Source organism: Agelaius tricolor, unplaced genomic scaffold (genome assembly GCF_023055355.1).
Source record: "Agelaius tricolor isolate 1412-34295 unplaced genomic scaffold, bAgeTri1.0.p SCAF_25, whole genome shotgun sequence".
NCBI lineage: Eukaryota > Metazoa > Chordata > Aves > Passeriformes > Icteridae > Agelaius > Agelaius tricolor.
In genome coordinates this window covers 10,511,287-10,536,336 of record NW_027269285.1, presented here as the reverse complement: position 1 = coordinate 10,536,336, position 25,050 = coordinate 10,511,287, and the positions used below count along the sequence as shown (strand labels likewise).

General features: G+C 55.8%; 1 protein-coding gene across 5 annotated transcripts in view; it reads left to right on the top strand.

Moving 5' to 3' along the window:
* CALN1 (calneuron 1) overlaps window positions 1-25,050 on the top strand; it is a 172,294-nt gene that overhangs the window by 16,132 nt on the left and 131,112 nt on the right. For 2 of the 5 annotated variants that reach the window (XM_071448254.1, XM_071448255.1), the window contains exon 2: window positions 2,979-3,173. In XM_071448254.1, coding sequence (XP_071304355.1) covers window positions 3,052-3,173 — 122 coding nt within the window. In that variant the 5' untranslated portion in view covers window positions 2,979-3,051. Of the gene's footprint in view, window positions 1-2,978; window positions 3,174-11,548; window positions 11,865-13,170; window positions 13,378-25,050 lie in introns of those variants that run through there. The other 3 variants (XM_071448258.1, XM_071448256.1, XM_071448257.1) reach the window with 3 other exon arrangements.

Genomic DNA, 25,050 nt, shown 5'->3' with positions numbered 1-25,050 from the left:
AGGGGCTGGAATGTGTCCAGGGCAGGGAATGGAGCTGGGGAAGGTCTGGAGCCCCAGGAGCAGCTGAGGGAGCTGGGCAGGGGCTCAGCCTGGAGCAAAGGAGGCTCAGGGGGGCCCTTGTGGCTCTGCACAGCTCCTGACAGGAGGGGACAGCCGGGGGGGTCGGGCTGTGCTCCCAGGGAACAGGGACAGGAGCAGAGGGAACGGCCTCAGGCTGGGCCAGGGGAGGGGCAGGGGGGACATCAGCAGGAATTTCCCCATGGAAAGGGGGCTCAGGCACTGCCAGGGGCTGCCCAGGGAGGTTTGGAGGTGTCCAAGGAAGGGTTGGATGTGGCACTCAGAGCTCTGGGCTCGGGACAAGGTGGGGATGGGGCACAGCTTAGGCTTCATCCTGGAGATCTTTTCCGAGCTCAGTGATCCTGGGATTGGAAGGTGGAGGGGAGCTGTCAGAGCAGCTGAGCTTTGGTAGAGCCGTGTCTGGATGGGGACTGGAGACCCAGCCCAGGGGTGCCACGTTCTCTGTGGGTGGAGATAACACAGAGACAGACACCAGAGGCACGGGACAGCCCTGCTCCAGGGGGAGCTGCTCCCCCGGGGTGACTCTGCTCAGATCTCATTTCTCATCTGCTCCAGCATCTCCTGTTTGTCACCTGCTGGCAGGACAGCAACAAGCCCCTGGTCCAGCACCGGGAATGCTCGGGAATGTGGCTCAGGCACAGCCAGGGATGGGACAGGTCCTGAGGGTGGGGACAGATCCTGCTGCAGCTGTGGCTGTGTTGTGCCACCACCACTGTTAATGGCACTGCAGGGAAGGGCCCTCCTGGATTCCTCCCTCTTTTTTCACATCCTGCACAAGGCAGGGACAGAAATGAAGTGACTGCCTGCTAAGTGTGGAATTCAGCAGGATTTAGGATGTGCAGGGACTCTCCTGAGCACAGACACCTCACCTGGACAGGCTGGCGCAAGGCTGGATGCCCCAGGCATTGATTGTTAGGCACTCGGCAGTAAAAAAGAAATGTGGTGAGCAGGGGACTGGATTTTGGGTGGTTTCCCCATTTCTGCCTAGTTCCCCTTTCCCTGTCCTTCAGGAGCAGTCTCGGTGTTATTCACTGCTCACCACTGATTAAGGGGCTGCTAATGGCATTACTTATTTCATTATCCAATCTGCAAGATCAGTCATTATCTAGGGAAAAGAAAAGTCCATTTCTTACTGGCATTAGGTGGCTGGCTGGCAGAGTAAAGTGCAAGGTTCACATTTGGGAAGAGGAGCAAGAAAAAATTTATTTTCAGGGAGAAAATTTGTGCTGAAAGTCATCTCCAAGTTTGCATTGCCCAAAGAATGGAGCTCAGATATCAGAGGAGGTGCTGCAAATCACAGAGATAAAAGAGGTAGCCCAAAGCATAAGGACTGTGTCAAGAAGATGCCCTCAGAGGGCTGGGATAACAGTGCTGGTAGTAATAATAATAATTAATAATAATTATAATTAATAATAATACACCTTGGAGGGCTGGGTCAGAGCTCAGGTGCTTGAGGTGTTGTGCAATTGCAGGCAAAGAAATTATTGCTTTCAATTCACCTTCCACAGAAAGGGCGAGCGAGGCCAGCTGGCGAGTGACAGATGGGCAGGGACAGCAGGGACGGGACACAGGGAGGGGACACAGGGAGGGGACAGCCGGGGCGGGGCCCGGGGCCCGGCAGGAGCGCGGCTGGCCCGGAGCCGGTGTCAGGAAGGATAACGAGGGGCATCTGTGGGGCACCCGGGGGCACCCGGGCCAGCAATAAATAAATAAATAAATAAATAAATAAATAAATAAATAAATAAATGTCAGAGCACGGGGAGAGCCTGGCTGAAGGATCAGAGGTTCCTGGAATGTCCTGAGTGGGGAGGATGAATTCCAGCTCCTGGCCCCGCACAGGACAGTCCCTAAAGCAGTCCCTAAAGCACAGCAGGTGCCTGGCAGCATTGCTCCATCGCTCCCTGCTCACGGCTGCTGTCCCTAAAGGAATGGGGACAGGGCCAGCCAGTCCCAGCCACAGGGGCCCTGCCATGGCCATGTCCTGGCTGCAGAGAGGAAGGGGAGCTGTGGCCACGAGGAGCCCTGGCATGGCCCCGCTGGGCATGGGAGGGGAAGGGGAGCTGTGGCCTGGGCTGGGAGTGGCCTCAGGGCCCTGTGGGGATGGGCAGGGGCTCGGTAGCACGGCACAGAGGGGCTGTCAGGCTTGGAGGGTTTGTGTGTCACTACTGGGGAGGTGACACTCGCTGAGGGGACACCCCGGGGGTGACACCTGCCGATGAAAGGTGCTCCTCTTGTCCCGGCACAGCCCGGCAGTGCGGGCTGGGGTCAGCTCTGCCCGGTGCCACCTCCTGGCACAGCTCTGGGGCCGCTGGGGGGACCCCGAGCGAGGCACTCCGGGCTGGCACCAATGGCAGCGGCCTCCTGGCCAGGGGGCTCATGGATGCCCGTGCGGGTGTGTGCAGGAGCCTTTCCAGCCTGTGCCCAGCACTGCCAAGGAGCGCCTGTGGAACTGTGGGTCTGAGCTCCCCCAGCCCGGGCTGCAGCTGGAGCCAGCCCTGCCCCTTCCACCTGCACTGTGCCAGCCCAGGAGCCCTTGGCTGGTGCCCCTTCCACTCGCTTTGTGCCAGCCCAGGAGCCCGTGGCTGGTGCCCCTTCCACCCACTCTGTGCCAGCCCAGGAGCCCTTGGCTGGTGCCCCTTCCACCCACTCTGTGCCAGCCCAGGAGCCCATGGCTGGTGCCCCGAGGGAGCAGGGCCGTGCCCCGCACCGTTCCCTGGCACTGTGCATTCCCCCGAGCCCCGCTTGTATTGGGAACCGAACATCTGTTCCAGATGTGGCCGCTCGGTGCCGGCGCTGCCGCTGCTGTCCCGCTCCTCGGCATGAATTATTGACCTGGGGGGTTTAAATAAATGATAAAGCCTGGCCGTGCGTGCGCTGAAGTTTGTGTCGCTCCTCCGCAGAGTCGCGCTCCGGGCTCGCCTGGCCCCATGATGAGCTCGCCCCGCGCCCGGGCCCCGCCGACTCGAGTGCCCGATGGGGCTGATCCAGGAGCCGGCAGAGGGGCAGCCCAAGCGTGAAGGTGGCCGCGGGGATGAGTCTCCGGGCGAGAAGGAGGAGCCGCCGCAGCGGAGCCGGCAACCGGAGTTCCCCTCCTGGCAAGTGCTTTCGTGCTCTGCGGGCCCTTCCCGGCGCTGGCAGGGAGGGATGGAGGGAGGGAGGGAGGGGATGGGGGGACGCCGCTGCCCCCGGGGTGGCCGTGGGGACGCCGGGGTGCGGGGAGGATGCTGGCTCTGACCCTGGAGCAGAACCCGCCCCAGGCGCTGCTGAGCGCGGACGAACCCCGAGCATCTCCCGGGAGGGCAGAGGGACCCCGGGCTGCAGCCAAAGGTGGGGCCCGAGCGAGCCGGCCCCTCCTTTCCTGCTGCCTTCGCCTGGGAAGTCCGAGTGGAATTTTGGAAGCCGAATTTTGGAAGCCTGGTAGCCTTGGAAATTGATTTTTTTTTTTTTTATTACTTTTCTTTCTTCACCATTTTGAAAAATGGCTTGACTCACAGTTGCATGAGGCTGTGGGGACTCACAGCAGACCATCTGTTTCAGCTGTTAACAGTCATTAATTCTTTCGTAATTTTTGCTACTTTCGAGACACTTTGGGGAAAAAAATATGTTCTGGATGGCATTGGAGGAGTTCAAAGTCACTAACATATTTTTCTCACAGAAACAATGTGCCGTGAATGCAGTTGTTCTAAAAGAAATACATTTTTATTGGCTTTCTAAATGGGGAATTTGTCTCCCGTGGCCATGCAGGAGGACACGGTGTTTATCTCCTTTTCACCATGTATTTGGCTCATACCTGCACTGCAATCCACAGACTGAGCAAGGTTTTTCTGGGTTGAATCTACTGCAGAAAGGCTTTTATTAAAAAAAAAATACAGTGAGATTTTCTCTTAAGCCACTGCATTTCTGGGCCCAAGCACTCAGTGATTAACTCTGGGATTGTCTCCTGCCCTCCTGGGACAGGTGCCCCCAGCTGATGGCTCGGGGTGCTGGGTGGGGCTGGGGCAGCTGGCCTGGTAAATATTGGCACAAACCATCCCATTGTCACTGTCCCCCCAGCCCCCCAGAGGGCACATGGACCCTCCTGCCTCCTGTTCCCTGAGCCAGCTCCTCAGAGGGGCTGTTCCTGAGCAGGGAATGCCCCTCTCTGTGCTTCAGGTGTGCTCCTCACCTGCTCCATCAGGGCCTTCACCCAGGCCTGGGGTTCACCTCTAAGCCCCTCTGGGGGTTTCCCTGTGGCTCATGGAAAGTTTTAGATGCAACAAAAAAACATCCTTGTGCTTTGCATGGAGTGCCAGGACAAAGGGAATGGTTTTAACAGCCAGAGGGCAGGGATGGATGGGATACTGGGAGGGAATTCTCCCCTGTGAGGCCCTGGCACAGGGTGCTCAGAGCAGCTGTGGATCCCTGGCTCCCTGGCAGTGCCCAAGGCCAGGCTGGACATTGGGGCCTGGAGCAGCCTGGGACAGTGGGAGGTGTCCCTGCCATGGCAGGGGTGGCACTGGATGGGCTTTGAGGTCCCTCCAACCCAACCCATTCCGGGATTCTGCGATTCCACAATTTACGGAAATGGAAAGAGAGGGTGCAGGACCTTGGGAACACGAGGTGGGGCAGCTCCCCCAGGGGAGTCCCTTGTGCCACCACGAGCCCGTGGGGTGGGGACAGCAGAGCAGAGCACAGAGCTCTGGCTCGTGGCTGAGCAGCTTTGGGTCCTGTGTCTGTGCCAGGAGGTCAAACACGGCCAGGAGCCTCCGGAGCTGCTCCGGGGAATGAGGAGCAGAGGGGCCCTGCCCTGCCTGGCCGGTGGCACCGGGGAGGGGACAGCCAGGACAGGGAGGGGACAGCCAGGACAGGGAGAGGACAGCCAGGCACAGAGGGGGGGACAGCCAGGATAGGGGAGGGGACAGCCAGGACAGGGAGAGGACAGCCAGGCACAGAGGGGGGGACAGCCAGGCACAGGGCGGGGACACCAGGCACCAGGGAGCACTCCCAGCCATCCATCAGCACTGTGGCTCTCCCTGCAGTTACAAAGGTGGCCTGGAAAGGCTCCCTGGAGCTGGCCCAGGACCCTGCCCGGGCTGGCTGGGGGAGCAGCTCCTTGGCACCACCTCTGGGGCCGTGCTGAGGCTGAGCCTGGGCTGGGACACCGAGGGACACCTGGGTGCTGGGGAAGATGAAACAGGAAAGCCTTATAAATATGATTGCCTGGCAAAAGATTTTGAGAATATAGAAACTATAAGTGAGATTGAAATGAAAGCAAGCTTTGAGATCCCTCAGTTACTGAACAACTGGAAAACAATGGCATGGCCAGCTGAAGGTGATCCCCTTTTGATGGAACACCCTCTGCTTGCAGACAGGCCCAAGGGTCAGAGCAGACCCTACAGCTTGGCAGAAGGGGCCCAAAGAGGAGTTTTAAGGGTTTAAAATGTAACATAGTGTGGTAATGTAATGATTCTTATAGGCTGTATGTAAATGCTATAGGATTTGTATATTGTACTAGATTGGTCAGTGAGAATGAGAATATTCAACACAGAAGAAGATTTATTGTATTGGAACAATCGCTCTCTTACCTTTTTACTCCCTTACTCTCTTACCCTCTCATCCTCTCTGCCCCTCTCTTCTCTCAGGCCTGCTCTGAGCTGTGCCTGGCAGCTCCCAGCAGGGCCCTGCCCCAGGCCCTTTGCAATAAACCCCAAGTTCCTGACCTGGCTGCAGAGATCTCTGCTCTCCATTCATCCCCACTGTCCTGCCCCCCAACGCTCCAACACTGGGGACAGGGGGTGGCACAGGATGGCAAACCCCAAATGGCTCCATGGAGCAAAGCAGAGTCCATGGGATGTGCCCTGAGAGCTGAGCTCAGGTCTGGATGATCCCATATTCCAGGGATGGACTGCAGCCACCTCCTGGCCTTTTCCAGGCCATCCCTGGCTCCTGCTCTCCTTCCTGAGCAGGGGCTGTGCCCGAGTGCTGGAGGACAGCCAGGATGTGCTCGCCAGCAGAAGGTGCAGGAATTCACATCTGGAGCCTTGGAGACGTTTGGGGCCAGTGTGGTTTTCATTTGAGGCCTTTCCGTTCTCCATTGACTTAATTAAATTAAAAGAAAGAAAGAAAGAAAGAAAGAAGCAGGCAGGATTGGGCTTTTTTTTTCCCTTTTTTTTTTCCTGATCAGATGCCTGGCTCGGTGTGCAACAGAGCCAATTTTCATTTTGAAATTTCCTTTCATTTTAAAGCTCCCCACAAGAATTTGGAGCTGCAAACCAAAATGAGGAGGTGTCAGACTTCACAAACCAATCCAACCCCAAACCTATTCATTAACTCAAAAAGCATCTTCTGTTTTGTCAATTTTCTGGAAAAAATTGACTTAATTTTTTCAAATAAAAACATTGCTTTTAAAAAGAAAGAACAAACAAACCTGAATTAAGCAGAATTACTCAATACTCCTCATGATTTGCTGCAGGGGAGAGAAATGGGGGTTGGCTCTTGGCTGAGGGCTGCTCTCCTCCTCTGCCCTTCCTGCTGCCAGTCTGTGCCATGGGACAGAGAATTTCTGACTATGGACAGAGATTTGCAGGTTTGATAAGGATGATTTGAGATCCTGAGGCCTCTTTATTCCTGATGCCCCAAGATTTGTTGGTTTTCCCTGCATCCATCCTCTTCCTCCTCCCTCCAGGGGCTCAGATCTCGGTGCACCCCAGAGACCCCCAGGGCACAGCCTGTGAACCCCTCCTGCTCCCAGTGCAGGGAGGGAGGGAGGGAGGGAGGGAGGGAGGAAGGAAGGAAGGAAGGAAGGAAGGAAGGAAGGAAGGAAGGAAGGAAGGAAGGAAGGAAGGAAGGAAATCTCTCCCCAGCAGGAAATTTGCCCATTAACACCCCAGACACCAAAGCCTCAATGGAGCTCTTCCCTCAGCTCAGATGCCTCTCCCTGATGGGAAGTCTAAAAATAAGCACATTCTCCACAAACAGCTTAAAGATGTTGAAAATGAAAAGCAACAAAGGCTGGAGAATGGATGAGTCACTAAATTACAGGGCTATCTTTCAAAGAGCAAAACAAACCCCAGAGAGCCCCCCCAGCCCTGGCTGCTGAAATTCCTGCTGGCTTTGGGGCTGGGGCTCAGTCTGTGGGCTCTGAAGGGTGAAACCTCACCCACTTCTGCTGCACTCTGTGCCAGAGCTGCTCTGAGTGACCAGAGGAAAGCCAGCCTGCCCAGCAGCACCAACTGGAGGTGTTCTTGTCTCCCACATGGGCATTGCTGGGAGTTTTTGGGATAATCCCCCTCACAGGAGCTCCTGGCATGAGGAGCCTTCCTGCAAGGGCTGTAAGCAAAAATTCCTGTCCACAGAGGGTTCCCTGGCCCCAGGGAAGCCACAAGTGTTTGGAGCCTCTCTGGGAGAAGATCCCTGTGGGTGTCTGTGCCTTTAGCTGGGTGAGGTAACACAATTAAAGGTTTGGGATCTTCCCCCTCCCTCAAGGTCTCCGTTCAATGAGCTCCACCAGGGTGGACTCTGTTGCAAAGCTGCAGCTTTTTTAGCATTTGCAGATGAGCTTGAATCAAAATGCTGGCATTTGAGGCAGCAGGAAAGGGGCTGGCCTGGAGCCAAAGCTGTGCCTACATCTGATGCTTGCAGCCAGCCCCAGGCTCTGGGAGAGGCTGCCATGGATCCCACAGATGGTGGGGCTGAGGTGCTGCTGTGCCAGCCCTGCTGCTGGGCTGTGCCTGCCCTCCTTGGGCCTGCAGGGCTGCAGGGTGCCCAGGGGGAGCCCGGGGTGCTCGGGATTTGGAGGGACTTCAAAGGGGTCCAGTGCCACCCCTTCAAAGGGGTCCAGTGCCACCCCTGCCCTGGGGACCCCTTCCACTGTCCCAGGGAGCTGCAGCCTGGCCTGGGGCACTGCCAGGACTGAGACAGCCGCAGCTGCTCCGTGTCAGGGCCTGCCCACCCCGACATCACCCCCAGCCCCCTCATCCCTCCTTTCTGTGGCTGTGGGGGAACAAGGCTGGCAGCCTGGCCCGTGTCCCCAGCCCGCTGCGGCACCACTCCCGGCCCAAAGAACCCTTTGATCCATAAATCCATGGCCTGAGCTGGCAGCTCCAACAAAAGCTGTGCCCAAGGATCATCAATCCTGGAGCAGAGCTCGCCCAGCAGTGATTTAATCTCAATATTCCATTCTGAAATGTGCTAATTAAACTCCAGGAGAAAGCATCCAGTGCAGAAGCGAGGTGGAGGAAAAGGAAAAATAAAAGTTTCTCCTGGAATAATTAAGCACCTTTAAAACATGAAAATCCAGGCTAGGGAGCAATTGTACTCCTTCCACCAAGTGTTTCATCAGAAATAATGGGGTGGAATTAAGCAATACTGAAAATGTGGGCTGGAGGTTGGAAAACCTCTCCTACTCGAGGGTGGGAAAGGCTCCTGAGCCCTCCCCGGGGTGGGGACAGTGGGTGTTGCCCAGGACATTCCACACTGGAGTGGGCAGAGCCCCCTCTGAGCACTATGGGGAAGGGAGGATTGCAGAGCTCCCCCCTCCAAGGGCCTTCCCGATTTTCTGGGCTTTTCATTCCAGAGGCCCATTCCTAACTAACAGAACAAAGCTCTTTAATCCCATCGAGGACTTTCTTCTCTGAGGGACCCCGAAGTTTGGCCCTCCAGGCCTCCCCTTTGGCTACAAGGGATCTTGGAGAGGCACACGGCTCTCCTGGAGCCATAGCCTGGCTTGCCCTGCCTCCCCTTGGACACCCAATTTATTGCTGCTGCTGCTCCGTGGTCCCTCACCCCTGGCTGGGCTCCCAAACCAGGACCCTGCCCTGCCCTGGGGGTGGCTTTGCTGGGCAGCTCCCCACGAGCTGGGCCCCAGGGAGGAGCCTGACTGGAGGGAGCAGCTCCTGGGGAATTCAGCAGGTGCTGGTCACCCTGGGAGTGACACCCACAGTGTCCCCAGGCAGGGACAGCCGCCTGCCCTGCTGCCATCACTCTCTGTGGCACCTTAGGGTTTTATCGGCTCTGCTGTATTCCAAACATCCCAGGGCTGATCCCCAGGGAAGCCCCATCCTCCTGGAGAGGTCCATCCCCCCCTCAGCCCCAGGAGAAGCTGAAAACCAGAGGGTTTGGAGTGACCAGCTCTGCACTGTAACAAAGAAAAAAGGGAAAAGAGCCGTGGGCTGCCCCTATTGATGTGGACACAACCTGGAGATATTCTGGATCTATTTGGGGATTAATGAGGACTCGTTCCTTTCAGAATTTTTAATTATAAATATATTGGCCTAATGGGTTTTCCAGCTACTGTTTTCAGCCATGAAGGTTGGGACCTTTGTGGTTAATGTTTTCCAGAGCTGAAGGAAAGGAAATTAGCTAAAGGCAGGGAATAACTTTCCCACATGAGGAGGTTTGCCCCCATTTACTCACATAGGCAGCCCAGATGGAGATGAGGGAGCTTGCAGGTGAAAGTTTTCTCATGGATCAAGGGGAAAAAAATAGGAACAAAAAGTAAAAGGATGAGATTCATCTGCATCTCATTCTGATTGAACAACATTTGGTGCCATCACTCACCTTCCACCGCTGGTGCTGAGGGCCTTGCTCCTGGAGCAGGGATTATCTTCTCACTGAATGCCAATAAATTAATAAAAATGGTGAAACTCTAGCCCAGCCCTGATGGTTTATAAGGGACTTGGAGCGTGGCTAAATTCCTGAATCTCTGTGCAGGCAATGTCCAGGCAGTGGGAGAGGGGCAGTGGGATGCAGAAATCCCCCCTGGGGCAGGACAGCTGAGCTGGTGGAGCAAAATGAGTTGACCATCAGTGGAGATGGGGTTTCTGTGGGGTTTGTCTGCACAGGGAGCAGAGAGAGCCAAAATCCCTCTGCCCCTGGGTCCTGAGCTGCAGCCCATGTTCATTGTGATCCCAATAAATCCCAGCATGGGGAACACATGACCCACGAAGCTGAAGGGAAGGAGACAGGAAGGATTTTACAGCAGAAAAGTACAAGGGAGACAAGATGTGAATTAAACACCTTTGAGCCCTAAGATCCACACTCTGCAGGCTTTGTCTGATGCACACAGGGCTGTGGGAGTTGCTGGAGATGGCAGGTGTCTCTCCAGGCTGTTTTCCAGATCCAATTGAGGCAGTTTGAGCCGTGCTGGGCTCCCATCAGAGCCTCTCCTGCAGTCAGCTGCTGTCACAGCACAGCATCTCTGCTTCCTTTCAGCCCAAATTGGTTTCAGTCAAACTTCCCCTGCTGGGAGCGTCCTGGCCCAGCTGTCCCCGGGGTCAGGGGCTGTGCTGGTGCCAGGCAGGGATCCAAGGACTGTGTGCCTCAGGAGCATTCCAACAGGAGCTGGGCAGCCAAGGCGGCTCCACCGAGTGCTGCTACCAGCTGAAGGTGACTGCAGCAGGCAAGGGGGGAGATGTGGCTGGGAGAAGGGCATTCCTGCAGGCACCTCCTCCTTCCCAGCCCCTGGGATCGTGATGTGGCTCTGCCAGTGGGGCCAGGCAGGCTGGGGGCCCTGGATGCAGGGAGAAGCAGAGTTTGTGCACACAGAGCACAGGACACACCTGCAGCTGTGGATTCTTCTCCTCCACTGCTGCTGGCCAAGAAGTCCAAGGCCATTCTGGCCAATATCAGCAATGGTGTGACCAGGGCAGTGAGGGCAGTGACTGTCCCCTGTGCTGGCACTGCTGGGGCACCTCCAGTGCTGGGGGAATTTTGGGCCTCACGCAAGACAGACCCTGAGGGGCTGGAGCAAGTCCAGGGAAGGGAGTGGAGCTGGGGAGGGTCTGGAGCCCCAGGAGCAGCTGAGGGAGCTGGGCAGGGGCTCAGCCTGGAGCAAAGGAGGCTCAGGGGGGCCCTTGTGGCTCTGCACAGCTCCTGACAGGAGGGGACAGCTGGGGGGGCCAGGCTCTGCTCCCAGGGAACAGGGACAGGAGCAGAGGGAACGGCCCCAGGCTGGGCCAGGGGAGCCTCAGGGGGGATTTTGGGGAAATTCCTCCATGTAAAGGGTGGTCAGGAACTGGCCGGAGCTGCCCAGGGAGGTGGTGGAGTCCCCGTCCCTGGAGGGATGGGCGTGGCACTTGGGGACAGGGGTCACTGGTGGCCTTGGCAGTGCCGGGGCAATGGCTGGACTTGATCCTGGAGGTCTTTTCCAACCAACGATTCCGTGCTTCTAAAAAAGGAACCGGCGGCTTAACCCCGCTCCCTGCCGAAAGGAGACCTGGAGACGCACCCTGCCGAGGGGGGCTCGGCCCCCAAGGAGCGGCTCCCCCCGTTCCCCGGAGCCCTGCCCGGGGCTGGGGCCGCTTCCTGCGCGCAGCATCCCCGGCTGGGCTGGGGCTGGCGCTGGGGCGGAGGGGGGAGCCCGGCGAGGAAGGGGGAGCCCGGCGAGGAAGGGGTTAGCGGGGGCCGCGCCGCAGGGCTGCCGGCGGAGGGGAGGGAGGGTGGTCCCTGGCCGGGCCGGGGGAGCGGCGCGGCGCGGCGGGGCTCGGGCTGCGCTCGGGGCTGCGGGGCCATGGGGCGCTGAGCCGGGGCTGCCGCGCCGCGCCGCTCTCCTCCTCCTCCTCCTGCATCGCCTCCGTTCAGTCCAGTTCTTCGCTTCTTTGATTTGATTTCATTCCTTCGCTTGGTGGGGTTTTTTTTTTTTATATTATTTTTTTTTCTCTCTCTCTCCGCCATCCCCACCGCCCAGATCTCTGTGTGCCTCCTCCCTCCATCCTCCTCTGAATAACTCGTCTGCGAGCGATCTGGAGGGGCGGGGGGGGACAGTGGAGCCGAGCAAACCTGTGGCGGAGGAGCCGGCTGGTGGAGAGGTGAGTGAGGAGGTGGCGAGGATGGGGAGAGCTCGGGCTGCCCCTCGGCCGGGCGGGGACGGAGGGAGGGCTCGGAGGGAGCCGGCAGCGCCCTCCCCTCCCCGGCTCGGGGGCACCGCGGCTCCACCGGGAACCTGTTGGGGCTTCAGCCAACGCCGCCAGCCGGCTCAGCCGGGCCGGCAGCCGAGCGATCCCCGCGGGGGGAGCCGCGGGAGGCCGCGGGGTGCGCGGGGGGATGCTCGGGATGCTCATCCCCTCCCCTCGGTACCCGGATCCGCGGCCGTGCCCCTCGCCGGCGGTGTGCGGCTGTGGGCGCTCACACGCGTGTTTGTGGAGTTGCCATGGAGCGGCACAACAGCACTTTGGCTGCCCAGAAAACCTTTTTAATTCGTGTCCTGGCCCCCTGCTCGTCCGTAGCGGGTGATGTAATGAGAGCTCGGTGTCTATGCGGTGTCCTGCTCTCGGGTAGTCGGACACGGGTGGAGATCCCAGATCCCGGAGCAGAGGGAGCATCCGCCATCTGTTTGAATGGACGGGTCCTTATCAATCTGTCAAACCCAACCAATGCACTTGACGGAGGAATCCGGCCCCGAACACCTCCTGATGCCGCTGTCGGCAACCGAAATGCTCCGGGCAGAGTCGCGCCCGACCCCCGCTGCCCGCTCGGAGCCGTGATGAGCCCAGCCCCGGCTGCTTTCAGCTGATTCAGTCACCAGGTCCAACACCTGATTTGCAGCGCTCGCCTCCTGCATCCCCCTCGAGCAGCCCCGGGGCTGCAGCGGGGCTGGGGCTGTGCCGGCTCCTGGCCGAGCCCTTCCGCGGTTACTCAGCAGCTCCTCAGACCTTTCCCACCCACCAAGTTTCGCTGTTTTCCGTGGAGCAGCTGCCTCCCCCTTAGCGCGGGGCGCCTGGCGAGCTGTGTCCCCTCCCGGTGGCTTTGGGAGTGTTGGAAGTCCTCGGGACACGGATGGGCTGCGCCGGGAGATGAGAGCGGGACGGGCGCTGCGGTGGGCTCTGGGTACCGGAGGAGAGGTGTGTGATCCTGGGTGGCTCCAAGGGCTCGCTGGACTACAGGAGGAGCTTCCCGCAGCCTGGGAAATGGAATTTGCCCGTTGTTGAGCTGTAGAATAGCTGAACAAGGCCGGCAGTGGCACAGGACTGGAGCGCCCAGGGTGCTAGCATCACGTAGGCAGCTGCCACCGAAATGACACACTTGATTGAAGGCCAAAAGAACCCAATACGTAACTGCTGTGATTAAGCTCCATATGATGCCTCAGAGCAAGTAAAAACCCCTCCTTCATCTCATCTTGCTTGTAACGAGACAGCCGTTGCAGGGATCTCATTTGGGTCATGTTGTGGCTTTTGGGGGATTCTGGGGGGGTTGTTTTGGGTCGGTTTTTTTTTGCTTCTGGCTGTACACACCCATGACCTGCAGCAATCAGCTCCCCCGCGATGCCCCCTGAGAGCCTGGGGCTGTAGGTGTGCTGCTAGCTGGGAATACAAATCCGAGCAGGTAAGAGCTCCCCATGCCAGGTCTTTAGCAGGGAATTTTCCAGCTGGCTTCCCGTGGGTTCTGCACGCTCCCTTTCCCCAGCAATGCATGTGTGGGACTCTGTTCCCGGGAAGGGTTTGACGGGGAAGCTTCATCCTCCCAGTCCGGGGAGTCTCGGTGGATGCTCGGCTCTTTGCTCAGAGGATGCTCTGGACCTGTAGCCAGATCCTCTCTGCACTGCACCTGTGGATAAAGGCTGTGCCCGGAGGGGTCTGCACGGCTGGGGCACAATCCCAGCGGCAATGAGGGAGAGCAGCCGGGTCCTGCTCGGGTGAGGCTCGCGGGGGTGCCAGGCTCTCCCCTGGGGAGGCTCTGTCCTGCGGGAGCTGCGTTCTGCTCCTCCATCCCTCGGGAGGGTGCAGAGCTCGCCTGGCTCCCACAGCGCCTTCCCCTGAGTTCTCGGTGGGGCAGGGGCATTTCAGCAGGGAACAAAAGCGCCTCGGGAGCAGCTCTCTGCCATCGAGCCCAGGGCAGAACTTGGCTTGCCAGGAGAAAAAGCCCCAATGGAAACAGAGCAAAAGGCACAAAGGGAAATTTAACCCCGATCTCTTTCCTGCCTGCCTCACCCGTGGGGGAGCGGGGCTGAGCCTGGTTCCCCCTCCCTGGCTCCATTTCCAGGCAGGTTCTGTCCAATCGCGGTGTGCTCGAGGGTTCTGCTGATGCAGCCGATCCCTTCCATCCCACGGCAGCTCTGTAACTATAGATGGGCTTAGAAACAGCATTTTGGGGGCTGCTTGTCCGGGCTGCCCTGCCCCAGCCCCTTCAGTCACATTGCAATGGCCGGTCCCGTGCGGCTCCCCCTGCCCCCGGAACGCTGCCCCTGTCGGTTCAGAGCAATGCAACTTTCCCGTCGTATTTCCTTTGAAATGTCCTAATTTCTAAGCAAAATCATGGCTTGACCCGTGCAGTGATGGTGCCGTGCATGTTTTGTCTTCCAGAGTTGTGGTAAACTGAGCAAAATGCGCATTGAGAAACTCCTTGGACTAGAAATACCCTCCACCATCATTTTACATCTGTGCTCACAAAGCTTTTATTGATTTGGGATGAAATATGGCAGGCAATCTATGAGGAGATGCAAATTCAAACAGACAGAGCCTTTTCAGAAAATGCTGGGAATGTCAGAAGGGTCTGGGAGCATTCATCGTATCCAGGTGCCTTCCTGAGGTGAACTGAGAGGGTTTTCTAATGTTGTGTAAAAAGACCAAGTCAGTTTTATTCAGTTCATACAGTCCCCAGGTAATGATGTACTGGGAATTGATCATATGGCAGAGCTTTGCCAGGCTGGGGAGGCTTTAACTGTGCTTTTAACCTGTGAATGTGGTTAGAAGTGTGAGGCAGAAACTCAAGTAAATCCTGGGTATTATGCAATAGTTCTTGGGCTATCATGAAAAAAGGGCAATAGAAACAAACTGGTTTAAAGGTCTGCTTTTAATTAACTGCAGCCTCCTTCGATAAAAGCACTAACATGTGAAAATGGTTCTCAGAATAAAGACATTAAGCAGTGGTAATAAAAGCCACAGTCTGAATTTAGTCTGTTGAACCTGGAGTCCATGGGCAGGACCTGGAGGATGTAAAGAAATTCAGTGGGTGGTTCTAAAAGTGCCCTCTCATTCCTTGAACTTAACATCAGCTTGTGGAGGCTTGCTGGGCATCCTTGCAATTGCATTTTTACAGCAGGAGAAAAGCAAATCTGGAACATCTGCACTGAACCCTGTCCTTAGGTCTGTCCCTCAAACATCTGCACTGAACCCTGTCCTCAGGTCTGTCCCTCAGACATCTGCACTGAACCCTGTCCTCAGGTCTGCCCCAGCTGGGGCTTCCAGGCCCCTTTTTGGTCCTGGACCTTTCCTGGCCCTCCCTTTCCCAGGCACTACCCAGCATTTCACCTGGCTGGGTCCATATTGCTCCATACCTGGAGCCATTCCCTGTTTGCTGGCCTCCCTGCAGGTTTGGTGGCTGTCCCTGGGGTGGGGACACTGCCCAGTGGGGTGACAGGGCCCAGTGGGTTCATCTGTGAACCCCAGCACTGAGTGATGCCTGCTGGAGGAGCTGGTTTGGGGCTCTCTGAGCCCTTTTCCTCACCCTCCTGTATTCCCTGCCTTTGCCTGAAGTCCTTCCCTGCAGCAGGGCTTTGGGAGCTCAGGAGTGCAGGAAGGTTAAAATGTGAACAGGGCTGGGCAGTGAGGCTTGCCTGTGGGTGTCCTGCAGGGTGCCTGGCACAGGTGACAGCAGGGAGGACATCTGTGTGCATCTCCTTCTCCTGGCTGCTGGAATGTTAGACCAGAATGTGAGGCAGCCTGAGGAGCTGGGACTCATTCAGTGGTGGGAAGGGCTCTGCTGGTGCCCTGCACAAATCCAGCCTGGCTTCCTCCATGCCAGCCCCCATTCCTGGGGTCTGTGCCCTGTTCCTGCCCAGGGCCTGGCTCTGCAGGGCTCAGGGGGGCAGAGACTCTCAGAGCTGAGGAGCTGCAGGAGCCTAAAGAGGCTCTCTGTCCCTCAGGGTGTGCAGGGCTCAGCTGTTTGAGACCCCTCCTGCCAAGCCTTGGGCAAACTGAGGAGGAAAACGCGGCCTGGGTGAGCCCTGCTGGTGCTGCTGCCTGTCCCAGCCTGTCCCAGCCCAGGAGCTGAGGGGTTCCCAGCCTGTCCCAGCCTGTCCCAGCCCAGGAGCTGAGGGGTTCCCAGCCTGTCCCAGCCTGTCCCAGCCCAGGAGCTGAGGGGTTCCCAGCCTGTCTCAGCCCAGGAACTGAGGTGCTGCTGCCTCCAGGGATGCTGTGACCCTGGGGGCAGGGCTGGAATACCTGCACGTTTCTCTGCTGCTGATTGACAAATGTCCCCAAGGGTTTGAGGCTGTGTCCAGAGGCTCCCAAGGATGTCACAGTAAAGTGTTCCTTGGGGTCTATTTATTCATTCAGGTCAGAGACTCTGCTCTGACCCCTTTTAAAAGCAGCACTCAAGGAGAAATGGCCTCTCTCCTTTTTCCCCTGGATATCCCTGACCTCTCCAGGGCAGTGATTTCTCCTCAGCACATCAACCCTTATGCAAATGACATTCCAAAGAGTTGATCAACCCAGCCAGGTATTAAGGTTGGGAAGAGCCAGCCCGAGAGCAAATCCCAGAAAAAACAAGAAAATGAAGTCTCTGTAGCTGTTTCCAATTAGCCAGTGCTGCTGGTTCTCCTGGTGTTTCAGGAAGAAACATGGAAATCTCAGAGCAGAGCTTGTTTACAGAGTGCTTGTGGCTTCCAGGCCCAGCCAGCGTCAGATTTCTCTCGTACGTTCCCTTCAAATGAAGGCTGAAATAAAAATAAGGATGCTGTAATTTGTGCCACCCTGAGAGCCCAGCACTGCTCCAGCAGGAAATGATCCCTGGGGTTCCTGGAACAGCTCTACTGAATCTTCCCAGGAGCAGGAGCTTGCAGGGAAAGCAGCACAGCCTGACCCTGCTCTCTGACAGGAGCTGGGCAATCAGGGATGGTGAGGGGCTCCAGCATGGGCTGGGGCCAGGGAGAGCCCAGAGCTCCGGGGTTTGGCCCCTGGAAAGGGCCCAGTGATCCCAGTGACCCCACACACAGCAGTCACTGGGATCCCTGCCACAGGAGGGGGTGCATGGATGGATGGATGGATGGATGGATGGATGGATGGATGGACGGACACACAGACCACATTTGGCAGCAGTGCTGTGTGTCCAGGGCAGCTGACATTCCCAGTGTCTGCAGGAGTGGAGCCATTGGCACAACAGCCCCTGCAGCCTTTGTCCCCACAGCCCATCCCTGGGCAGTGACAGCCCAGCCTGGTGGCCCTGGACCCTTGGGGAGGAGTCTTTGTCCCCACAGCCCATCCCTGGGGCAGTGACAGCCCAGCCTGGTGGCTCTGGACCCTTGGGGAGGAGTCTTTGTCCCCACAGCCCATCCCTGGGGCAGTGACAGCCCAGCCTGGTGGCTCTGGACCCTTGGGGAGGAGTCTTTGTCCCCACAGCCCATCCCTGGGCAGTGACAGCCCAGCCTGGTGGCTCTGGACCCTTGGGGAGGAGTCTTTGTCCCCACAGCCCGTCCCTGGGCAGTGACAGCCCAGCCTGGTGGCTCTGGGCCCTTGGGGAGGAGTCTTTGTCCCCACAGCCCATCCCTGGGGCAGTGACAGCCCAGCCTGGTGGCTCTGGGCACTCTGGGGGGGACAGGTCTCCTTTTGGAGCCGCCCACCCTCTCCCAGCAGCCTGGGATCCTCCTTGGATCCCTTGAATCTGGGCCATTGTGTCTGAGGACGCTGTTCCAAAGAAGCTGCTGGTCCTGGATGTTTGCAGGGAAGTGCTGGGAGTGGATCTTGGTTGGAATCTTACACCACAATCCACTCCAGTTTATACAAAATTATTCCACTGTTGGGGTTGCCCTTGTCTCTAATTCCCTTCTGCTCATTTCTGTGTGTTGGTGGCTCCAGTCCTCCCAGCTCCCAGGGAATTTTCTGTAGGAACCATCAGCCATTGCTTTACAAAATAACCCTCACCAGATGTCCCAAAGCCTCCTTTAAAGATGAGGTCTGGCAGAAGTCAGATTTATTGGGAGCAATTAATTGTCCTGCTAAGAGCCCTCAATGTTTTGGCATTTCATTAATAAGACGTAATCAACCACCAGGCTATTTGGAGTGTGTTACTCTGTCAGATCCACTGTTAATTGTCATTATTTGATAGATTTCATGTTTATAATTACTGGTGTGTGACGCAGGGTGTGCTCTGAATAATCCATTGTGTATTGTTTTGTGAACCAGGGTGCTGGGGGTGCCAGCAATTGCTGCTGCTCGTGTCTCCAGGGCTGATTTATGCCTGGCCAGGGAGGGAACTGGACAGGAGGGAATGAACAGAAGCTCAGAAAAGTCCCCTCTGGCCAGGCTCAATGAGCAAACACTCAGCAGCTGTGAGTGGAGGAGAAAAGGGTTCAGCAGAGCAGGGAAATGTGTTAGGGATGGGTTATGGGGGTAGGGGTGACATTTCCTCCCTGCTTTGATGTGCTCCTCAGCTCTAAGCTCTGGGATATTTATTTTTCTTGCTGTCAACAAGGACCTCGTTCCCATCATTTAATTCTGAGTGATCTCAAGTTGTACTCAGGGAAAAAAACCAAAAGAGCTGAGTATTCCAGAGAAAGAGAATTGGGATCTTTTAGTGAGTGAGCAGCCAGGACTGTGGGGCTGGGCAGGGCTGGGTGATGCCCCAGAGCCTCTCTGGCACCCCTGAGCTGCCCTTGGTGCTCAGCTGAACCTGCTCCTGCTGCCTTTATCCACCCTGACTTCTGGAGAAGCTGATTCCTGGGAAACAGGGGCCAGGAGGAGCCCCCTGTCCATGCTGCAGGGATCCCTGGTGGGCACAGGCTGCTCCTGGCTCCCCTTGCAGCACCAACAGGAGGGGCTGGGCAGGGAAATGGGGCTGCAGGGGCTGCTGTGGGGCCTGGCAGCTCCAGCAGCTCCCCCCAGGGCAGCCCTCCTGGGTTTTAGGGCCCAGGAGGAGCTCAGAGCCCCCAGTGTGGGAAACAATCCATCAACAGCCCCAGATTTTCACCCTTTAACTCCAACAACATCTTCCAGTGAGGCACCAGGGCCTGGTGACAGGCTGGAGGTGTCCCCCTGGTCACACAAGATTGGGGTGTTGTGAGGTCCCCAGGACGAGGTGAGATATGGGAATTTGACTCCATGTTCTCAGAAGGCTGATTTATTATTTTATGATATGATGTTATATTAAAAGAAATTATATACTAAAACTATACTAAAGAAAGGGAAAGGAGACATCAGAAGGCTGAACAAGAATGATCATGAAAGCTCCTGACTGACTCCTCAGAGTCTGACACTGCTGGGCTGGGATTGGTCATTAATTAAAAACAATTCCCATGGAACCAATCAAAGATGCACCTGTTGATGAATGATTTCCAGACCACATTCCAAGCAATCAGATAATTATTGTTTACATTTCTTTTCTGAGGCTTCTCAGCTTCCCAGGGGAAGAAATCCTGGGCAAAGAGGATTTTTCAGACAATACCATGGTGACACTGACACGTCCCTCCTGGGATGTTTGTTCCAGAGGCTGATCAGCTTTGCCACGTGTGCTGGTTTTGGTTTGTTACTTTGAGATTTTGTTAATGTTGAGATTTTTTGGTTAATGTACTAATGAGTGTGGTGGGTTTAGGGTTAATTACTAGTTAATTACTAGTGTATTTACTTTTTGTTGTGAGGTAGGATTAGGAGAAAGGTAAAAGAGGTTTAAAACTTCAAAAGGGTATAAAGAAAAATGTATTAATAGTAACTAAAAGAAAGAGTAATAAAAGAGTAATAAGAATTAGAACAGAACGTTTAGAACACTTTTCTTCTTACAATTTTTTTTGATAATATAAAGAAATAAAACTTTAAATTTTAGTTAGCTTACTATTTTTAGAACAGTCTTTCTTTAGTTTACTTAGGGAGAGAAGTCTGCCTCAATTCCCCATGTGCAGATCCTTCAGCTTCCCTTCTACCTGGAGATTTGAGAGGTTTTTGTAGCCTGTGTGGGTTTCCTCTCCTAAATCCCTGTCACCTGAAAAAGGCTTTTTTTGGGGATCCTATGTGATGGCTGTCCCTGGTGTTCTGTCCCACAGGAGGGAATGGGAGGCTGAGCCTCCCCAGAGATAAAACTTTCATTCCCAAACAGATTTTTTCACATTTCCAGGTGAATTATTAGAGGGGAGAAGAGATTAAAGACTTTTGTCCCATTGCTGGCTTTCTTTTTTTTTACTTTATACCACCAACTCAGGCTTTCCAAACCTGGAAGATGGAATTTTATTTTTACTAATCTTGATTAAACACAAGTGGGGGCAGCAGCAGTGACAGAAAGTGGAAGAGGGCAGCACAAATCTGGGGATTTCTGCCTGCAGGAGGTGAGGATGAGTTTGGGAGCTGAGGTGAGAGGAAGCACGGGTGAGGCAGCGCTGCAGGTTCATTAATGGGGCACTTGAAACCTGTTTGTAGAGGAGAGGGGCTTTGTCCCCTTGGGAGGACACACGAGATATCGGATCCTTGCAGTCCCTCTGCTTCGGGATCAGCTCCAGGCACGGCTCAGAAACCACAAACAGCAGCTCTGGGCTCTGGCCGTGCTCTCCCAGGCAGAAATGCTGGGTTTGATCCTGACCCTGCACCCTCAGCTCTCCCAGGCAGAAATGCTGGGTTTGGTACAGACCTGGCACCCTCAGCTCTCCCAGGCAGAAATGCTGGGTTTGGTACAGACCCGGCACCCTCAGCTCTCCCAGACAGAAATGCTGGGTTTGATCCTGACCCTGCACCCTCAGCTCTCCCAGGCAGAAATGCTGGGTTTGATCCTGACCTGGCACCCTCAGCTCTCCCAGCCAGAAATGCTGGGTTTGATCCTGACCTGGCACCCTCAGCTCTCCCAGGCAGAAATGCTGGGTTTGGTACAGACCCTGCACCCTCAGCTCTCCCAGGCAGAAATGCTGGGTTTGGTACAGACCCGGCACCCTCAGCTCTCCCAGACAGAAATGCTGGGTTTGGTACAGACCTGGCACCCTCAGCTCTCCCAGGCAGAAATGCTGGGTTTGATCCTGACCTGGCACCCTCAGCTCTCCCAGACAGAAATGCTGGGTTTGATCCTGACCTGGCACCCTCAGCTCTCCCAGACAGAAATGCTGGGTTTGGTACAGACCTGGCACCCTCAGCTCTCCCAGATAGAAATGCTGGGTTTGGTACAGACCCTGCACCCTCAGCTCTCCCAGACACAAATGCTGGGTTTGATCCTGACCCTGCACCCTCAGCTCTCCCAGCCAGAAATGCTGGGTTTGATCCTGACCTGGCACCCTCAGCTCTCCCAGGCAGAAATGCTGGGTTTGGCACAGACCTGGCACCCTCATCTCTCCCTCTCTGCCAGAATTCAAAGCAGCAGCAGCAGTTGTGTCAAGATGTGCTGTCTTTTCAAGTGCCCTCCCTCTGCTTTTTCATTTGGAATTTACTGCAGAAGGTGGGAAAACCCCCAGCACAAAACCTTCTGAAGCTCCAAGTGCTTTGTAGCTCTCGAGGGTGGAAGTTTGTGGCTCCTGGGGTGCTGTACATTACATGAGGCTGTCACTCAGATCTTGTTCTCTGCCTTGCAGAGGATTTTTTTTTCTTCCCAGTTACCTCTTTGAATGCTGAGAATGATCTGTTTGTAAAGGCTTTTTGACCCAGTGATCACCATGAGCTGCTTTGTTGTTGGTATCCCAAGCCAGGTGTGCCAGATCTGCGTTTCCTGCCTGAATCAGAGGAACATTCCCTTAGGATTGTGCCAAGAAATGATCAGATAGAGCCCAAATGCCATGCAGGTGTGCTGAGGGCACGTGGGGATGTGATGGGCCAGGACAGGGAATGGTCCCTGGACGTCAGTTTGGGTTTAACCTGGATCCCCAGCAGCAGATGCTCAGTGAATCTCACGTGTGTGAGTTCACATTGTGTTTGCAGTCCATAAATCCTTGTGAAAGGTGGAATTTGTCTGAGAATGCATGTGGAAAAGCCAGGTCTAAGCTCTGATACCCAGCCAGGGAAAGGGGAGCTCTCCTGTGTCCCAGAAGAGCTCTCAGGGAGCTTTGGGGCTCACTGCCCTCTCAGCCCAGCCTGAGCAAATCTGGCTCCCCAGCCCTGCCCAGAGGGTCCAGTGCCCTGTTCCTCTCTGTCCTATTTATAAATATCCCCAATGTGCCTTCCTGGTGGCTTGGGCTCTGAGAGCAATAAAGACTGGGATCAGTAGTCAGCAATCACAGACTTCCTGCAGGACTGGCCTCCCTGCGAGGATCTGTGCTCTATTTTAGATTGAAAATTCTCTTAAAAGAACCAGACTTTATTTTTCCCCATCCCAAGGCTCCTTCCAAGGCCACTTCTCGTGGTTTGTAGTACAGACTGAGCCTGAGCCTCCTCTCAGCCCTGGCTCTCTTCACACCCCTGAGCTGAGCCTGGTTAAACCAGGCCTGGGCAGTTCATACCCTTCACACCTTGCTGAGCTCTGCTCCTCCTGAGCCAGGAGGAGCCCTTGGAGCCCTGCAGGCTCTGCTGTGGCCAGCTCAGGCTCAGATTGCACTCCAGGTGCCAAGTTTGTGCACAAAGTAAATTAAAAAAGAGAAAAAAAAATCTTTAAAGCTATTGTTAGCAGCAGGGAATGCAGGTGACAAGGGACAAAGTGACTTTTCCCAGCACAAGGATTTTGCCTTCCCTGAACGGGGCTGGCTTCAAAGCAACCGTGGGGATTTAGTCCAGCTCAGCCTCTCCCATGGCAGAGGTTAAGCCAGGCCTAACCATGGCCCTCAGCTGTCCCAGCCTCCTTAGAGAGAGAGAGGGAAGCATGGACAGCACCATGGAAAAGGACCAGGAGTAGCAAAGGAGCCTCTCTGGGAGGTGTCCCCTGGCTGGTGCCCCATGGAGGGTCAGGTACCCCAGGCTGTGTTTGCTCTGCTGTCCTTTGGATCCAGCTGGATCCCACAGCCTCCCTCCAGGACAGGGGCAGTGCCTCAGGCCTGGGGAAAATGGGATCATTTCCTCCAAAGGATCATTTCCTGCTCTGCTGTAGATGTTCAAACACTGCTGTGCCCAGGGAGAAGCAGCTTCAACACCATCACTTCATTTGATGAATTTTTAAAGGGTTTAAAAGTGACCTCAGGGAATTCCCAGCTCCTGCTCCATTTTCCTGACTGCTCCCTGGATTTTCAAAATATTCCTGGATTCCTTTCAGCCCTGAGGAAGGGCTAGGAGAGCAAAGCTTGTGCTGGTGCTCCCCTCCTGCCCTTGGCCATCCATGGAGGGGTGCTTCCCATTCTTCCAGCTCAGCCTCCCTCAGCCCAGCCTGTGGCAGAGCTGGAAATCTCCAATTTATCCTCATCCCACTTTTCCTCATTTCTGCCTGGTCTGTTGGGCACCACAGGGCTCAACATCCAGCCTGGGGTCCTGCCAGGGCGCTCCCAGCCCCTGGGATCCATGGAATTGCAGCTCCATGGGGAGGGCAAACACAGCACTCTGGCTGGGTGGGACACAAGGGAGGTTGTGTGTTCCATGCCTGAGGCTGGAAAAGCAGAATGGACTCCCCAGGGTGGATTCCCGGGCACCCTTTGGGCTGCACATGGGAGAGAGAGGAACAAGGAACCTCTTCTGAAGTGGTGACCAGCCAGGAGATCCAGGATCAGCAGAAATTGGTCCCAGTTCTGTCCCAGAGATGGATCCTGAAACCTCATGTTTAATGTTTTAATGGTCCTGTGGGGTTCTGTGGGCTCTGAGCCTCTTTGGGAAGAGCAGCACAGGGGCTGATGAGGAATGGGAGCCACAGACATGTGAGCAGTGTGGAGATGGCTTTTTTTAATCCAGATGGAATATTGCTATGAAAATCTTCTAAATTCCACAAACGTGAATGTGCTGACAGGCAGGAGTGAGACTGGCAGGGCACAAAGGGGTGGGAGCTGCTGGGAGCCTGGACAGGGACTGGAACCTGCCAGGGGACTCTGGGGACAGTCCACAGAGCTGGTGAGGGCTCTTTGAGTGTCTGGGTTTGAACAGCCAGGTGTCTGCTAAGGAAGGCAGAAATGGAGAATGTAAACCCCCTCCCTCTGAATTATTATAAATTTGAAATTAAGGGGCTCTCAGGCAAACGTGTGGGAATAGGAATAACAGTTCTTTATTAGGGAAACTAAAAATACAAATGTAATAGTACAGAAAAAACCCCACAAACCACTGCCAGGGTCAGAGCAGGCCCTGTCCCCTGTGTGTCAGGGGGTGGCACAGCCCCATCCCATGGGGGCTCAGCCCTCCTGCAGTGCCAGCTGTGGCTCTGCTGGAGCAGGGATCCTGCACAAGGGGGGAGTTTTCCTCTGCAGCTCCAGGGCTGCTGCAGATGGGCCTGGGCTCCCTCTGGCCATGCAGGGCAGCAGAAGCTGCTCCTCTGGCAATGCACTGGGCAAAGGCTGCTGGGCTGTGCCAGGCTCACATTGGATCCAGGTAGGAATGCTTGGCTCCTGCCCTGGGCAATGCAGCATCTCCCCATGGGATGCTGGAATTGGATCAGCCCTGCAGGGACACTCAGTGGCCATGGACAGCAGAGATCTCCTGCAGGGAGGATTGGCTGGGGGAGAGATCAAGAAAACTGCCCCAAGAACAGCAGAGAACTGCCCAGCTCTGACAGATGGGGATAGAATGCACACCCCAGTTAAATCTTTCAACTTTAGACATTGAGGTACCATGGGGAGATCTCCACACACTTGGTGAGGGGTTCTTTGGGGGATTTCTGGTTCAATGTCAATGTTTTCGTGGTATTTTCATGATGTTATCCAAGGGGATTGCACTGCTCCTGAACCCCCACACTGTGCTGGGTTCACAAGGTCCTGGTGGAAAATGTGTCTGTGCTGGAGAGCCCAGCCCAGCCCAGCTCCCTGCTCAGGGGCTGCTGGGCAGCTCTGGAGAAGGGGCAGGAGCCCCAGGGCCACCCTGAGGATGGGGCAGAGTGCTCAGATGGAACATTTGGAGAGGTAAAATGCTGTCAGTGCCTGCCCCCAGCCCCTGCTGCTGATGGTGCCAGGTGCCACCACGGGGATGGGGTCAGCAGCACAGGGATGGGATCAGCAGCACAGGGATGGGATGGAGTAGCAGTGCAGGGATGGGATGGGAT